The sequence below is a fragment of the mitochondrial genome of Achroia grisella (assembly GCF_030625045.1).
Source record: "Achroia grisella mitochondrion, complete genome".
Taxonomy (NCBI): domain Eukaryota; kingdom Metazoa; phylum Arthropoda; class Insecta; order Lepidoptera; family Pyralidae; genus Achroia; species Achroia grisella.
The window spans coordinates 1-15,290 of record NC_061604.1 but is presented as its reverse complement, the minus strand read 5'-3'; the positions used below and the strand labels follow the sequence as shown (position 1 = coordinate 15,290).

The following is a 15,290-nucleotide window of genomic DNA, read 5'->3' as shown; positions in this document are numbered from 1 at the left end:
TATATATATATATATATGTATAAATTTTAATTAAATTAAAATAAAATAATTTATTAATTTTTTTTTAATAAAATATTATATTTAATAATTAATTTATTATTTCAATGAATATATATTGATGAATATTAATATTAATTTTTAAATTTAATATTAAATAAGAAAAAAAAAGAAATTATTTAAAATTTAATAATTAAAATTAAATATTTAATATATATGTATGTATATATATATATATATTTAATAAATATAATATTTAATTAAATAATTATAATAAAAAAAAAAAAAAAAAATCTATATAATATTAATTATTATATAAAAAAAATTTTTATAGTTTGAAAATTTATTATAAATTTATTTTACATATAAATTTTTGTATAAAATTTTAATTATTTAAATAATAATTAAATTAAATAAAGTAGTAATTAATATTAAAAATTTAAGAAATTAAGATTTAGTAATATAAAAATTAAAAACTAAATTTGTGCCAGCAGTTGCGGTTAAACAAATTTTAAAATAAATTTTTTTAGTTAATAATAAATATTTTAATTTTTAAATTAAATATTAAATTATTAGGTGAAATTTTAATTTAATTAAAATTTATAAAGAAATTGTGAATTAATAAATTTTATTGTAAACTAGGATTAGATACCCTATTATTAAAAAATTAATTTTAAAAACTAAAATAGTAGGTAATTTTTTATTGAAACTTAAATAATTTGGCGGTATTTTAGTTCATTTAGAGGAATCTGTTTAATAATTGATATTCCACGAATAAATTTACTTAATTTGTAATTTTGTATATCGTTGTTATAAAAATATTTTAAAAGAAAAATAATATTTTAAAATTTATAATAAAATTTAAATCAGATCAAGATGCAGATTATAATTAAGAATATAATGGATTACAATAAATTTATTTAAATGAATATTTAATTGTAAAATTAAATTGAAGGTGGATTTAAATGTAATTTTATTTAATTTATTAAAATGATTAAAAATTAAAATATGTACATATTGCCCGTCGCTTTCATTAATAAATTGGAATAAGTCGTAACAAAGTAGAGGTACTGGAAAGTGTTTCTAGAAAGACAAATTAGAGCTTGATGAAGTATTTCATTTACATTGAAATGATATTAAATTTATTTAATTAATTTGAAGGGGAAAAATTAATAAATTTATGAAATAATAAAAAAATTTTTAAATAAATAATATTTTAATGGGGGTTAAAGTATTATATAAAGAAAAAATTAAAAATTTTAAAGTGAATTAGTATTGTAAAAGAATTATGAAATAATTTAAAATTAATTTTTATAAAAGTAAATTTGATTTATTGTATCTTGTGTATCAGAGTTTATTAAAAAAAATTTATATAAATTAAATTTCTCGAATTTAAAAGAGTTAATTAATTATAAAAGTTATTGTAGCAAAAATATTTTTAATAGTTAATTTGAAATGAAATGTTATTCGTTTTTAAAGATATCTAGTTTTTTTAGAAAAAAATTTAATTTTATATTTAAAAGAGATGTTTAATGAATTAATTAATTAATTTATTATAATTTAAATAAAATATTTTAAGGGATAAGCTTTAATTTAAAATTTTATAATAAAATTAATATTTTTAAGATTTTTAAAATTTATATTGTTTAAAAATTATATTTTTTTATAAATAATCTTATATTAAATAAAATTTAATATTAAAATTTAATTTTTTATAAAAATAATTATAAAAATTAAATATATAATGGAATAATGATAAAATTAGTATATTAAATTAAATATAAAAATTAAAATTTATTTTAATTAAATAAAAGGAATTCGGCAAAAGTATATGTCCACTTGTTTAACAAAAACATGTCTTTTTGATAATAATTTAAAGTCTAATCTGCCCACTGATTTGATAATTAAAGGGCTGCAGTATATTGACTGTACAAAGGTAGCATAATCATTAGTCTCTTAATTGGTGACTGGAATGAAGGATTGGATGAGATATAATCTGTCTCTTATTTATTAAATAAAATTTAATTTTTTAGTTAAAAAGCTGAAATAATATTAAAAGACGAGAAGACCCTATAGAGTTTTATAAATTAATAATTTTAAATTATATATAATCTTTTTTAATATTAAAATTAGTTTAATTTATTTTGTTGGGGTGATAGAAAAATAAGTAAAACTTTTTTTAATTAATAAACATAGATAAGTGAGTTTGTGATCCTAATTTTTAGATTATAAGAAAAAATTACCTTAGGGATAACAGCGTAATTTTTTTTTTTAGTTCAAATAAAAAAAAAAGTTTGCGACCTCGATGTTGGATTAAGATAAAAATTAAATGCAAAAGTTTAAATTTTTTGATCTGTTCGATCATTAAAATCTTACATGATCTGAGTTCAAACCGGTGTAAGCCAGGTTGGTTTCTATCTTTAATAAAATAAAATATTTTAGTACGAAAGGAATAAATATTTAAATTAAATTTATTATTTAGAATTTTATTAAATTTTAAATTAAATATATAAATTTAAAATTATGTATAAGTAACTATTTTGGCAGAAAAATGTGATGATTTTAGAATTCATTAATATATAATTTATTATTATATAGATAGTAAATGTTATTAAAAGATTTATTAATAATTATTCTAGGGGTAGTTATTTTAATTATTGGAGTTTTAGTAGGAGTGGCTTTTTTAACTTTATTAGAGCGAAAATTATTAGGATATATTCAAATTCGAAAAGGTCCTAATAAAGTTGGGTTAATAGGAATTTTACAACCTTTTTCAGATGCTATTAAGTTATTTACTAAGGAACAAATTTATCCTAATTATTCTAATTATTTATCTTATTATTTTTCTCCAGTTATTAGATTTTTATTATCATTAATAATTTGATTAGTAATTCCTTATTATTTTAATTTAATTAGATTTAATATAGGAATTTTATTTTTTTTGTGTTGTACTAGATTAGGAGTATATACAGTTATAATTGCAGGTTGATCATCTAATTCAAGATATTCTTTATTAGGGGGTTTACGAGCTGTAGCACARACTATTTCTTATGAAGTAAGATTGGCTTTAATTTTATTATCTAGAATTATTATAGTTATAGATTTTAATATGTTAATATTTAATAAATATCAAGATTTAATTTGATTTATTTTTATTATATACCCTTTAAGATTATGTTGAGTTTCATCGAGATTAGCTGAAACTAATCGAACACCTTTTGATTTTGCTGAGGGAGAAAGAGAATTAGTTTCAGGGTTTAATATTGAATATAGAAGAGGGGGATTTGCTTTAATTTTTTTAGCTGAATATTCTAGAATTTTATTTATAAGTATATTAATTGTATTAATTTATTTAGGAGGGTATAGAATAAGATTATTTTTTTATTTGAAATTAAGATTAGTATCATTTTTATTTATTTGAGTTCGAGGAACATTACCACGATATCGATATGATAAGTTAATATATTTAGCTTGAAAGGTTTATTTACCTATTTCTTTAAATTTTTTATTATTATATATAGGAATTAAAATTTTTTTATAGTATAATTTTTATAGTATAAATTAATAGAATAAATATTCTTTCTTAAGTTTTCAAAACAAATGCTTATATACAAGCTCATTAATTAATTAAAAATTAAATTATCTCAATATTTATTTAAAATAGGGGTAATAATATAATATGAGAAATAAAGAATAGTTAATAGTTGTCCTGTAATAATGTAAGGATTTTCTACGGGACGGGCTCCAATTCAGGTTAAAAGGATAATAATTGTAGTTAGAGATCAAAAAAGAATTTGATTTAAAGGATAAAATTGAATTCCTTGAATTTTTTTATTGAAAGTAAAGGGAAGAATAATTAAAATAAGAATGGAAAAAATTAAAGCAATTACACCTCCTAATTTATTTGGGATAGATCGAAGAATTGCATAAGCAAATAAAAAGTATCATTCTGGTTGAATATGAACAGGTGTAACTAATGGGTTTGCTGGAATAAAATTATCAGGATCTCCTAGTAAATAAGGATTGGTTAAAGTTAAAATAATTAATAAAAATAATATAATAAAAAATCCAATAAGATCTTTAAATGAAAAAAATGGATGGAAAGGAATTTTATCTAGATTTCTATTAATTCCTAAAGGATTATTAGATCCTGTTATATGRAGAAATAATAAATGAATTATTACTATTATTAAGACAATAAAAGGTAAAAGAAAATGAAATGTATAAAATCGAGTTAAAGTAGCATTATCAACTGCAAATCCTCCTCAAATTCAAGTAACTAATATATTTCCTAAATAAGGAATTGCAGAGAGAAGATTAGTAATAACTGTTGCTCCTCAAAATGATATTTGACCTCATGGTAAAACGTATCCTATAAAGGCAGTTGCTATGAGTAGAAATAAAATTAGAACTCCAATTATTCAGGTATATTTTAAATTAAAAGATTCATAGTATATTCCTCGGCCAATATGGATATAAATACAAATAAAGAAGAAAGATGCTCCATTAGCATGTAAAGTACGAATTAATCAGCCATAATTTACATTTCGACAAATATAATTTACTCTATAAAAAGCTAATTCGATATTTGCTGTATAATATATAGTTAAAAATAATCCAGTAATAATTTGAATAATAAGACATAGTCCTAATAAAGAGCCAAAATTTCATCAAGCTGAAATATTAGAAGGTGTTGGTAAGTCAATAAGGGTATTGTTAATAATTTTTAAAATTGGGTGAGTTTTTCGAATAGGTAAAAATTTATTTATCATTAGTTAAGAAGATCGAAGAGGTCCAAAAAAAATATTAGTAATTTTAACYACTGCAATAAGAGTGATAAATAAATAAATTACTAATATTATTATTATTATAAATGTTTGATTATTATAAAGTTTAGATAAATTAATTTTATTTTCATTATTAAAAAAAAATATTGTAGATTGTATGAAATTATTTATTTCTTCTAAATTAATAGAAAAATTAAGTCAATTTAAATTAAAAAAAAAAATATAAGATAAAATAAAATTAATTATTAAAAAAGTAATTGTACTTATTTTATTTAGTGGGGAGATTTTAAATAATTCATTAGAAGCAATTCTTGACACATAAATAAAAAGAACTAATAAACCTCCTATAAAAGTTAAAAATAAAATGTAAGAAAATCAATAAGTTTTAATTAATATTCCAGAAAGGAGGCAGATTATTAAAGTTTGGAATAAAATAGAAATTCCTATAGATAAAGGATGATTTATAAAGAATATTAAAATAGATAATGATATGATTATTATAAAAAAAAATATTTTTAGGATATCAAAGAATAGTTTATGAAAAATAATAATTTTGGAGATTATAGATAAAGATATTTCTTTTTCTTTGAAGTTTTTAAAGAAAAATTCTTATTTTTGATTTACAAGACCAATGTTTTTTATAAACTATAAAAACAAATTAGTAAATAAATACAAATGATAATATATAATATATTAATTATTGTATTAATTATATTTTTAATTGGAAATATAATTTTTGTTTCTAAACATAAGCATTTATTAATTGTTTTATTAAGATTAGAGTTTATTGTTTTAAGAATTTTTTTTTTTTTATTAATTTATTTAAGATTAATTGAGATGAATATATTCATATTAATAGTATTTTTGGTTTTTTCAGTTTGTGAAGGTGCTTTAGGGTTATCAATTTTAGTATCTATAATTCGAACTCATGGAAATGATTATTTTCAAAGATTTAATTTATTATAAATTAATAATAAAATAATTATGATAAAATTTATATTTATAGTTATTTTTATAATTCCTTTATGTTTAAAAAAAAATATATTTTGATTGGTTCAGAATTTAATAATATTAATGATATTTATATTTATAAATTTAAATGTTAGAATTTATTATAATACTAATTTAAGATATATATTTTCTTGTGATATTATATCTTTTGGTTTGATTTTATTAAGAATTTGAATTTGTATAATAATATTAATAGCAAGAGAAAATTTATTAAAAATAAAATTTTATGTTAATTTTTTTTTATTTAATATATTATTTATATTATTAATATTATATTTAACTTTTTCAATAATAAATTTATTTATATTTTATTTATTTTTTGAGGGAAGATTAATTCCTACATTATTATTAATTGTKGGTTGAGGGTATCAACCTGAACGAATTCAGGCTGGGATATATTTATTATTTTATACTTTATTTGCATCTTTACCATTATTAATGGGAATTTTTTATATTTTTAATAAAGGAAATAATATTATATTTTATTTTTTAAAATTTATAAATTTTGATTTTTATTTATTATATTTTTCAATAATTTTAGCTTTTTTAGTTAAAATACCAATATATTTTGTTCATTTATGACTTCCTAAAGCTCATGTAGAAGCTCCTGTTTCAGGTTCAATAATTTTAGCTGGAATTATATTAAAATTAGGAGGTTATGGTTTATTACGAATTTTAATTTTATTTGAAAAACTTAGTTTAAAATTAAATTTTATTTGAATTATTATTAGATTAGTTGGAGGATTTTATATTAGATTAAAATGTTTTTGTCAAGTTGATATGAAATCTTTAATTGCTTATTCTTCTGTTTGTCATATAGGAGTAGTGATTGGTGGCATTATAACATTAAATTATTGAGGTTTTATAGGTTCTTATTTATTAATAATTGGGCATGGTTTATGTTCTTCAGGAATATTTTGTTTAGCTAATATTAATTTTGAACGCTTAAATAGACGAAGATTATAYATTAATAAGGGGATAATAAATTTTATACCTTCAATAAGATTATGATGATTTTTATTAATATCTTCTAATATAGCTGCTCCACCGTCATTAAATTTAATAGGAGAAATTAGTTTAATTAATAGTTTAATAAGATGATCTTGATTATCAATAATTATATTAATATTAATTTCATTTTTTAGAGCTGGTTATAGATTATATTTATATTCTTATATTCAACATGGAAAATATTATAGAGGATTATATAGATTTTATACAGGAGTTTCTCGAGAATATTTATTATTATTATTACATTGATTACCTTTAAATTTAATGATTTTAAAGGTAGATTGAGTAATAATTTGATTTTACTTAAATAATTTAAAATAAAAATATTGATTTGTGGTATCAAAAATATAAGATTACTTATTTTAAGTTATTAAAAAAAATATTTCAATTTGTTTTTTAAGATTTTTTTTTTTATTTTTTATAAGAATAGTAAATTTTATAATAATAATTTATTTTATTATGAATAATATAGTAATTTTTTTAGAGTGAGAAGTTATTACTTTAAATTCAGTAAGAGTAGTAATATCTATTTTATTAGATTGAATATCTTTATTATTTATAATATTTGTTTTATTAATTTCTTCAGTTGTAATTTATTATAGAAAAAGATATATAAGATCAGAATTAAATTTAAATCGGTTTATTATTTTAGTTTTATTATTTGTATTTTCTATAATTTTATTAATTATTAGTCCTAATATTGTGAGTATTTTATTAGGTTGAGATGGATTAGGGTTAGTTTCTTATTGTTTAGTTATTTATTATCAAAACTTTAAATCTTATAATGCTGGGATATTAACTGCTTTATCTAATCGAGTTGGAGATGTATTTATTTTGATGGTAATTTCTTGAATATTGAATTATGGGAGATGAAATTATATTTTTTATTTAATATTTATAAAAAATGATTATGAAATATATATGATTAGAAGATTAGTTATTGTTGCTGCTATAACTAAAAGAGCTCAGATTCCTTTTAGTTCTTGATTACCTGCTGCTATAGCCGCTCCTACTCCTGTATCTGCTTTAGTACATTCCTCAACTTTAGTAACTGCTGGTGTATATTTATTAATTCGTTTTAATTTATTATTAGTTGATATATTATTTTTAAAAATTTTATTATTATTATCTGGATTAACAATATTTATAGCAGGTATTTCAGCTAATTATGAGTTTGATTTAAAAAAAATTATTGCTTTATCTACTTTAAGACAATTAGGGTTAATAATAAGAATTTTAAGAATGGGGATACCAGATTTAGCTTTTTTTCATTTATTAACTCATGCTATATTTAAAGCTTTATTATTTATATGTGCTGGAGTTATTATTCATATAATAAATGATATCCAAGATATTCGGTTAATAGGGGGAATTAGAAATTATATTCCTATAACTTCTTTATGTATAAATATTTCTAATTTAGCATTATGTGGTATTCCTTTTTTAGCAGGATTTTATTCTAAGGATTTAATTTTAGAAATAGTGAGTTTAAGAAATTTAAATTTATTAATTTATTATATTTATTATTTATCTACAGGATTAACTATATTTTATACTATTCGATTAATTATATATTTAATAGTAAATGATTATAATTTAATAAGTATTTATAATTTATATGATGAAGATTATACTATATTAAAAAGAATAATAGTTTTACTTTTTATAAGAGTAGTAAGTGGTTCTATGTTAAGTTGATTAATTTTTTTAAATCCATATATGATTTATTTACCTTTAAATATAAAAATAATAGTTATATATGTTAGATTATTGGGAGGGTTTATTGGCTATTTTGTTAGAAATATAATAATTTATTCAATAAATAAGTTTTTAATAACTTATAACATTAGAAGATTTTTATGTTTAATATGATTTATGCCTAGATTATCTACTTATGGTTTAAATTATTATTTTTTAAAGTTAGGGCAGAATTTATTAAAATATGTTGATTTAGGGTGAAGAGAGTTATATAGAGGACAAGGTATATATTATATTTTAAAAAATTATTCAATTTTTTATAATTTTTATCAAGTAAATAATTTTAAAATTTATTTATTTAGATTTGTTATATGAATAATAATTTTTATATTTTTAATAATAATAATTTTATAAAATTTAAATAGCTTATATATTAAGAGCATAATATTGAAGATATTAAGGAGATTGATTTAATCTTTAGATATTTATTTATAAAAATAATAAAATTTTATTTTTACAATGAAAATGTAATGTTTTAATTAAACTATATAAATAAGAAATATTAATGGAATTAAACCACTAAAAATTAAGTTAGCAGCTTAATTTTAAACTTTATATTTCCCGAAATAGAAATAAAAATTTAATTGGAATAGTTATTCAATAGTATCATTAACAGTGATATACCTCTATTTTGGTTTCAATTAATAAATAAGGAGATAAATACTCTATCTTTTAAGTCGAAATTAAATGCAAAATTGCTTCTTATTTATTATAAGATAAATTGAAAGTTCAATATTTTTTGAATGCAAATCAAATGTTTTAAATTTAAACTATAATCCTAAAGAAAAAATTAATTTGTTCAATTTAACATATTTTGATTTCATTCATAATATAGTCCAATTAAAAGAATAATAATAAAAAAGAAACTAATTTTTGATCAAATAATAAAATTAACTAAATTAAATAAAGGAATAATAGGAAAAATTAAGGCAATTTCTACATCAAAAATTAAAAAAATAACAGTAATGAGATAAAAATGAAGAGAAAATGGCATTCGAGCTGAAGATTTGGGGTCAAATCCACATTCAAAAGGTGATGATTTTTCTCGGTCAGAAAATGTTTTTTTTGATAAAATAATAGAAATAATTATTATAATATTTGAAATAATAAGAATAATAGTAGAAATAAATAAAATTAAAATAATTATTTATATTAAAAGAAATTAAACTTTTTGATTGGAAGTCAAATATACTAAATATATTATATAAATAAGTTAATTTCCTCATCAATAAATAGAAATATATAAGAAAAGTCAAACTACATCAACAAAATGTCAATATCAAGCTGCAGCTTCGAATCCAAAATGATGTTTATTAGAGAAGTGATTTAAAGAATGACGGATTAAACATACAGATAGAAAAATAGTTCCAATAATTACATGAAGTCCATGAAATCCAGTTGCTATAAAAAAGGTAGAACCGTAGATACTATCAGCAATTGTAAAAGAGGCTTCAATATAYTCGTAAGCTTGGAGAATAGTAAAATAAATCCCTAAAGTAATTGTAATAAATAAACCTTGAAAAGTTTGTGAAAAATTATTTTCTATTAAAGCATGATGGGCTCAAGTAATTGTAACTCCTGAAGAGATTAGAATAATTGTATTTAATAAAGGAATTTGAAATGGATTAAAYGGGGTAATGCCTGTAGGAGGTCAAATTGCTCCAATTTCAATATTAGGAGATAGTCTTCTGTGAAAAAAAGCTCAAAAGAAAGATACAAAGAAGAAAATTTCTGAGATAATAAATAAAATTATACCTCATCGCAATCCCTTTGAAACTAAAATGGTATGTTTACCTTGATAAGTTCCTTCTCGTGCAATATCTCGTCATCATTGATATATAGTGATAATAACAATAATATAGCCTAAGATTAATAAATTGAAATTATAATTATGGAATCATTTAATTATACCTGAAACTAGAGTTATAATTCCAATAGCGCCTGTTAAGGGTCAAGGACTATAATCTACTAAATGAAATGGATGATTATGATTGGTTTTCATTAATTAACTTCACTAGAATAAAGAGTACTTAAAATTGCAATGACATAAGATTGAATTACTGCAACTGCTGATTCTAAAGTTAAAAGTAAAATTTGAATAATAATTAAAATAATTAATAAAGATGGGGGGAATTTAGATCCTGTTCCACTAAGTAAGGTTATTAAAAGATGTCCTGCAATTATATTAGCTGTTAAACGAACAGCTAAAGTTCCTGGACGAATAATATTTCTAATTGTTTCAATTAATACTATAAAAGGTATTAAAATAGTAGGAGTACCTTGAGGAATTATATGAATAAATATATGTTGAGTATTATTAATTCATCCATATAATATAAATCTTAATCATAATGGTAAGGATAAAGAAAGAGAAAGAGTAAGATGTCTAGTTCTTGTAAAAATATATGGAAATAAACCTAAAAAATTATTAAATAAAACAAAAGAAAATATTGAAATAAAAATTAATGTRAAATTATTAAATAAGGGATTATTTCCTAGTAAAGTTTTAAATTCATTATGTAATTTATTAAAAATTAAATTTCAGAAAATATGGTATCGATTAGGGATTAATCAAAATGAATAAGGAATAAATAAAAGACCAATTAAGGTTCTTAATCAATTTAAAGATAAATTAAAAATATTAGTTGAGGGGTCAAAAATTGAAAATAAATTACTTATCATTTTCAGATTAAATTATTAATAATATTTTTTTTTTTACTATTATTTTTATTATTTTTGATATTAAAAATATAATAATTTATAATATTAAAAATAATAAAAGTAATAATAAAAAAAATAAATGAAATTAGTCAATTAATAGGTATTATTTGTGGAATAAAAGAATATTACTTAAGTAATAATTTAAATTTGACATATTTATGTTATATAATTTAACTAATTCTTTCATTAGAAGTAATTGCTAATTTACTATAAAGTGGTTTAAGAGACCAATACTTGCTTTCAGTCATCTAATGAGGAATAATTATTAATTCAATTAATAAAATTTTTAATTGAGATTCTTTCAATAACAATAGGTATAAAACTATGATTTGCTCCACAAATTTCTGAGCATTGACCATAAAAAATTCCTGGACGATTAATAAAGAAATTAGTTTGATTTAGACGACCTGGATTTGCATCAACTTTAACTCCTAAAGATGGAATAGTTCAAGAGTGAATTACATCTGTAGCAGTAACTAAAATTCGAATTTGATTATTTATGGGTAAAATAATACGATTATCTACATCTAAAAGACGAAAATTATTAGAAGGAAGTTCATTACTAGCAATTATATAAGAGTCAAATTCAATATTATTAAAATCTGAGTATTCATAACTTCAGTATCATTGATGTCCAATAGTTTTTAAAGTAATAAGAGGATTATTTAATTCATCTAATAAATATAACAAGCGAAGAGAAGGTAGAGCAATAAAAATTAAAGTAATTGCTGGTAAAACAGTTCAAATTAATTCAATTATTTGACCTTCAAGTAAAAATCGATTAATAAATTTATTGAAAAATAAATTAATTATAATATATCCTACTAAAATAGTAATTATAATTAAAATAATTAAGGTATGATCATGGAAAAAAATAATTTGTTCTATAAGAGGGGAGGCACTATTTTGTAAATTAAAATTAGATCAAGTTGCAATTTCTAAAAAAAGGATAATCCTTTATAAATGGGGTTTAAATCCATTACATATAGTCTGCCATATTAGAAATTTCTTAAAATAGGAAGTTCATTATATGAATGTTCAGCTGGGGGAAGATTTTGATATCATTCAATTGAGGAAGATAAGTTAAGGGGGAATAGTACTGTTCGTTGATTAATTATAGATTCTCAGATAGTGATAATTAAAAATAATATAGCTAATAATGAAATATAAGATCCTAGAGTAGAAATAATATTTCAAGAAGTATAAGCATCAGGGTAATCAGAATAYCGTCGAGGTATTCCTGCAAGTCCTAAGAAATGTTGGGGGAAAAAGGTTAAATTTACTCCAATAAATATTGAAAAAAATTGAATTTTTAATATGAAAGGATTTATAGAAAGACCTGTAAATAAAGGATATCAGTGAATAAATCCTGCTATAATGGCAAATACAGCTCCTATAGATAAAACATAATGAAAATGAGCAACRACATAATAAGTATCATGAAGTCTTACATCAATAGAAGAGTTAGCTAAAATTACTCCAGTTAATCCTCCTACAGTAAATAAAAATACAAAACCTAATCTTCAAAGTATGGAAGGGCTATAATTAATTTGAGTACCATGAAGAGTTGCTAATCAACTAAAAATTTTAATACCTGTAGGAACTGCAATGATTATAGTAGCTGAGGTGAAATAAGCTCGTGTATCAATATCTATTCCAACTGTAAATATATGATGAGCTCAAACAACAAATCCTAATAATCCAATTGCTAATATAGCATAAATTATACCTAAACAGCCAAAAGTTTCTTTTTTACCTCTTTCTTGAGAAATAATATGGGAAATTATACCGAATCCAGGTAAAATTAAAATATAAACTTCTGGATGACCAAAAAATCAAAATAAATGTTGATAAAGAATTGGGTCTCCTCCCCCTGCAGGGTCAAAAAATGATGTATTTAAATTACGATCAGTTAAAAGTATAGTAATAGCTCCAGCTAAAACAGGTAATGAAAGAAGTAATAATAGTGCTGTAATTCTTACAGATCAAATAAATAATGGTATTTGATCAAATGATAAACCATTTAGTTTTATATTAATAATTGTCGTAATAAAATTTACAGCTCCTAAAATGGAAGAAATTCCAGCTAAATGAAGAGAAAAAATGGCTAAGTCTACAGATCTTCCTCTATGGGCAATATTAGAAGATAAAGGAGGATAAACTGTTCATCCTGTTCCTGATCCATTTTCTACAATTCTTCTAAAAATTAATAAAGTGAGAGAGGGGGGTAATAATCAGAAACTTATATTGTTTAGTCGAGGGAAGGCTATATCAGGAGCTCCTAATATTAATGGAACTAGTCAATTTCCAAATCCACCAATTATAATAGGTATTACTATAAAAAAAATTATAATAAAAGCATGACCTGTAACAATAGTATTATAAATATGATCATCTCCAATAAGAGAGCCAGGATTACCAAGTTCAGCTCGAATTAATAATCTTAAAGAAGTTCCAACTATACCTGATCAAATTCCAAAGATAAAATATAAAGTACCAATATCTTTATGATTTGTTGAAAAGAGTCATTTTCGCGTAAAAATAAAATGGCTGAGTTTAAGCGATAAATTGTAAATTTATTAACGAGAAATTTCTCTTTTATTATAAGTTTTATAGTCAAAAAATGATATGAAATTGCAAATTTCATGGTATAAAGAAAATTTATTAAGGCTTAAAGAAATTTTCTTTATGAATAATTTTGAAGATTATTAGTTTTAATTAACCTAAAACCTTATAAAAAAATTAAGGTTCTTAAAATTAATCCTATAATTGATAAAAAAGATAAAAAATTAATAAAAATTAAATTTTTATTTTTTAAAAAAATTTTTATTCATTTTAAATTAATATAATTAAATAAAAAAGATGAATAAATAATTCGAATATAAAAGAATAAAATAATTAATCTTATTATAATAAAAATAAATGTAATAATAAAAAAATGTATTGACAATAAAAAATTAATTAAAATTCATTTTGGAAAAAATCCAATAAAAGGGGGTAATCCCCCTAAMGATAAAAAATTAATTAATAAAAATATTTTAATTGAATAATTAATATTAGAAATAAAAAGTTGATTAATATAAAATATATTTAATAATTGAAAAAAAAAACATATAATTCTAATTAAAAATGAATATATGATTAAATAAAATATTCAAAGATTTTCTCTAATTAAAATTGAAGCTAATATTCATCCTAAATTATTGATTGAGGAAAAAGTTATAAGTTTTCGTAAAGAGGATTGATTAAAACCACCAATAGCTCCAATAATAGTATTTAAAGTTATAATAATAATAATAAAATTTTTATTTAAATAATAAGATAATAAAATTATGGGGGTAATTTTTTGTCATGTTATTAATAAAAAATTATTAAATCAAGATAAACCTTCAGAAATATTAGGGAATCAAAAATGGAAAGGTACTGAACCTATTTTTATTAATAGAGAAGAATTAATTATAATTGAAATAAAATTATTTATTTCAAAATTTTTTATTAAAATTATTTTTATTAAAATTGAAAAGATAAAATTAATGGAAGCAATAGATTGAATAAGAAAATATTTTAAAGAAGCTTCAGTAGAAAATAAATTGGTAGAGTAGGAAATTAGGGGGATAAATCTTAAAAGATTAATTTCTAAACCAATTCAACATCCAAATCAAGAATTAGAGGAAATAGAAATTAATGTTCTAAAAAATAAAATAAATAAAAAAAATATTTTATTAGAATTAATTTGGAAAAAAATATTAAATAAAATTTATTAATTTAATTAAAATTTAAATTTAATTTTATTATTTAAATAAAAATATATTTTAGTGTAAGAAGCACAATAGTTTTTGATACTATTAGGTATAGTTTAATTCTATAAAATATAATAAAGGTAAAAAATTACTTAATTTATCCTATCAGAATAATCCTTTAATCAGGCACTTTATTATTTAAAAAAAAGGATTAACTTTATATTTGAGGTATGAACCCAAAAGCTTAAATTTAGCTTATTTTTAA

The 15,290-nt window shown here is 19.9% G+C and overlaps 13 protein-coding genes and 24 non-coding genes across 37 annotated transcripts, besides 1 other annotated feature; 14 read left to right on the top strand and 23 right to left on the bottom strand. All coding sequences in view use genetic code 5, as the record gives it.

The window, feature by feature from the left end:
- Window positions 1–312: part of a D loop (A+T rich region containing origin of replication) that runs on past the window's edge.
- rrn12S lies at window positions 313–1,089 on the top strand. The gene has a single exon. It is a non-coding gene; the product is annotated as a 12S ribosomal RNA (ribosomal RNA).
- On the top strand, window positions 1,090–1,156 carry trnV(gta). Its single transcript has one exon. It is a non-coding gene; the product is annotated as a tRNA-Val (tRNA).
- On the top strand, window positions 1,157–2,531 carry rrn16S. The gene has a single exon. It is a non-coding gene; the product is annotated as a 16S ribosomal RNA (ribosomal RNA).
- trnL(cta) lies at window positions 2,532–2,601 on the top strand. Its single transcript has one exon. It is a non-coding gene; the product is annotated as a tRNA-Leu (tRNA).
- A 1-nt stretch (window position 2,602) lies between these two features.
- On the top strand, window positions 2,603–3,538 carry ND1 (NADH dehydrogenase subunit 1). The gene has a single exon. The coding sequence runs from the start codon at window positions 2,603–2,605 to the stop codon at window positions 3,536–3,538; it is 936 nt and encodes a 311-aa protein (YP_010307982.1).
- A 17-nt stretch (window positions 3,539–3,555) lies between these two features.
- On the bottom strand, window positions 3,556–3,622 carry trnS(tca). Its single transcript has one exon. It is a non-coding gene; the product is annotated as a tRNA-Ser (tRNA).
- On the bottom strand, window positions 3,621–4,766 carry CYTB (cytochrome b). The gene has a single exon. The coding sequence runs from the start codon at window positions 4,764–4,766 to the stop codon at window positions 3,621–3,623; it is 1,146 nt and encodes a 381-aa protein (YP_010307981.1).
- A 6-nt stretch (window positions 4,767–4,772) lies between these two features.
- ND6 (NADH dehydrogenase subunit 6) lies at window positions 4,773–5,306 on the bottom strand. Its single transcript has one exon. It carries the CDS (start codon window positions 5,304–5,306, stop codon window positions 4,773–4,775), a length of 534 nt encoding a protein of 177 aa, YP_010307980.1.
- A 2-nt stretch (window positions 5,307–5,308) lies between these two features.
- Window positions 5,309–5,374, top strand: trnP(cca). Its single transcript has one exon. It is a non-coding gene; the product is annotated as a tRNA-Pro (tRNA).
- Window positions 5,375–5,439, bottom strand: trnT(aca). Its single transcript has one exon. It is a non-coding gene; the product is annotated as a tRNA-Thr (tRNA).
- A 20-nt stretch (window positions 5,440–5,459) lies between these two features.
- Window positions 5,460–5,750, top strand: ND4L (NADH dehydrogenase subunit 4L). The gene has a single exon. The coding sequence runs from the start codon at window positions 5,460–5,462 to the stop codon at window positions 5,748–5,750; it is 291 nt and encodes a 96-aa protein (YP_010307979.1).
- On the top strand, window positions 5,751–7,107 carry ND4 (NADH dehydrogenase subunit 4). The gene has a single exon. A coding segment is annotated over exon 1 (1,357 nt).
- On the top strand, window positions 7,108–7,175 carry trnH(cac). Its single transcript has one exon. It is a non-coding gene; the product is annotated as a tRNA-His (tRNA).
- Window positions 7,176–8,918, top strand: ND5 (NADH dehydrogenase subunit 5). Its single transcript has one exon. It carries the CDS (start codon window positions 7,176–7,178, stop codon window positions 8,916–8,918), a length of 1,743 nt encoding a protein of 580 aa, YP_010307977.1.
- Window position 8,919: 1 nt separating this feature from the next.
- trnF(ttc) lies at window positions 8,920–8,988 on the top strand. The gene has a single exon. It is a non-coding gene; the product is annotated as a tRNA-Phe (tRNA).
- A 2-nt stretch (window positions 8,989–8,990) lies between these two features.
- trnE(gaa) lies at window positions 8,991–9,058 on the bottom strand. Its single transcript has one exon. It is a non-coding gene; the product is annotated as a tRNA-Glu (tRNA).
- Window position 9,059: 1 nt separating this feature from the next.
- Window positions 9,060–9,125, bottom strand: trnS(agc). The gene has a single exon. It is a non-coding gene; the product is annotated as a tRNA-Ser (tRNA).
- An 18-nt stretch (window positions 9,126–9,143) lies between these two features.
- On the bottom strand, window positions 9,144–9,209 carry trnN(aac). The gene has a single exon. It is a non-coding gene; the product is annotated as a tRNA-Asn (tRNA).
- On the bottom strand, window positions 9,210–9,272 carry trnR(cga). Its single transcript has one exon. It is a non-coding gene; the product is annotated as a tRNA-Arg (tRNA).
- A 4-nt stretch (window positions 9,273–9,276) lies between these two features.
- Window positions 9,277–9,344, bottom strand: trnA(gca). Its single transcript has one exon. It is a non-coding gene; the product is annotated as a tRNA-Ala (tRNA).
- Window positions 9,345–9,354: 10 nt separating this feature from the next.
- ND3 (NADH dehydrogenase subunit 3) lies at window positions 9,355–9,708 on the bottom strand. Its single transcript has one exon. The coding sequence runs from the start codon at window positions 9,706–9,708 to the stop codon at window positions 9,355–9,357; it is 354 nt and encodes a 117-aa protein (YP_010307976.1).
- Window positions 9,709–9,774, bottom strand: trnG(gga). The gene has a single exon. It is a non-coding gene; the product is annotated as a tRNA-Gly (tRNA).
- A 3-nt stretch (window positions 9,775–9,777) lies between these two features.
- On the bottom strand, window positions 9,778–10,566 carry COX3 (cytochrome c oxidase subunit III). The gene has a single exon. The coding sequence runs from the start codon at window positions 10,564–10,566 to the stop codon at window positions 9,778–9,780; it is 789 nt and encodes a 262-aa protein (YP_010307975.1).
- Window positions 10,566–11,246, bottom strand: ATP6 (ATP synthase F0 subunit 6). The gene has a single exon. It carries the CDS (start codon window positions 11,244–11,246, stop codon window positions 10,566–10,568), a length of 681 nt encoding a protein of 226 aa, YP_010307974.1.
- On the bottom strand, window positions 11,240–11,401 carry ATP8 (ATP synthase F0 subunit 8). Its single transcript has one exon. It carries the CDS (start codon window positions 11,399–11,401, stop codon window positions 11,240–11,242), a length of 162 nt encoding a protein of 53 aa, YP_010307973.1.
- On the bottom strand, window positions 11,402–11,469 carry trnD(gac). Its single transcript has one exon. It is a non-coding gene; the product is annotated as a tRNA-Asp (tRNA).
- On the bottom strand, window positions 11,470–11,539 carry trnK(aag). Its single transcript has one exon. It is a non-coding gene; the product is annotated as a tRNA-Lys (tRNA).
- Window positions 11,540–12,221, bottom strand: COX2 (cytochrome c oxidase subunit II). Its single transcript has one exon. A coding segment is annotated over exon 1 (682 nt).
- On the bottom strand, window positions 12,222–12,288 carry trnL2(tta). Its single transcript has one exon. It is a non-coding gene; the product is annotated as a tRNA-Leu (tRNA).
- Window positions 12,289–13,828, bottom strand: COX1 (cytochrome c oxidase subunit I). Its single transcript has one exon. A coding segment is annotated over exon 1 (1,540 nt).
- On the top strand, window positions 13,826–13,889 carry trnY(tac). Its single transcript has one exon. It is a non-coding gene; the product is annotated as a tRNA-Tyr (tRNA).
- Window positions 13,890–13,891: 2 nt separating this feature from the next.
- On the top strand, window positions 13,892–13,958 carry trnC(tgc). Its single transcript has one exon. It is a non-coding gene; the product is annotated as a tRNA-Cys (tRNA).
- trnW(tga) lies at window positions 13,951–14,018 on the bottom strand. Its single transcript has one exon. It is a non-coding gene; the product is annotated as a tRNA-Trp (tRNA).
- Window positions 14,017–15,018, bottom strand: ND2 (NADH dehydrogenase subunit 2). Its single transcript has one exon. The coding sequence runs from the start codon at window positions 15,016–15,018 to the stop codon at window positions 14,017–14,019; it is 1,002 nt and encodes a 333-aa protein (YP_010307970.1).
- A 73-nt stretch (window positions 15,019–15,091) lies between these two features.
- Window positions 15,092–15,160, top strand: trnQ(caa). The gene has a single exon. It is a non-coding gene; the product is annotated as a tRNA-Gln (tRNA).
- Window positions 15,158–15,221, bottom strand: trnI(atc). Its single transcript has one exon. It is a non-coding gene; the product is annotated as a tRNA-Ile (tRNA).
- A 1-nt stretch (window position 15,222) lies between these two features.
- On the bottom strand, window positions 15,223–15,290 carry trnM(atg). Its single transcript has one exon. It is a non-coding gene; the product is annotated as a tRNA-Met (tRNA).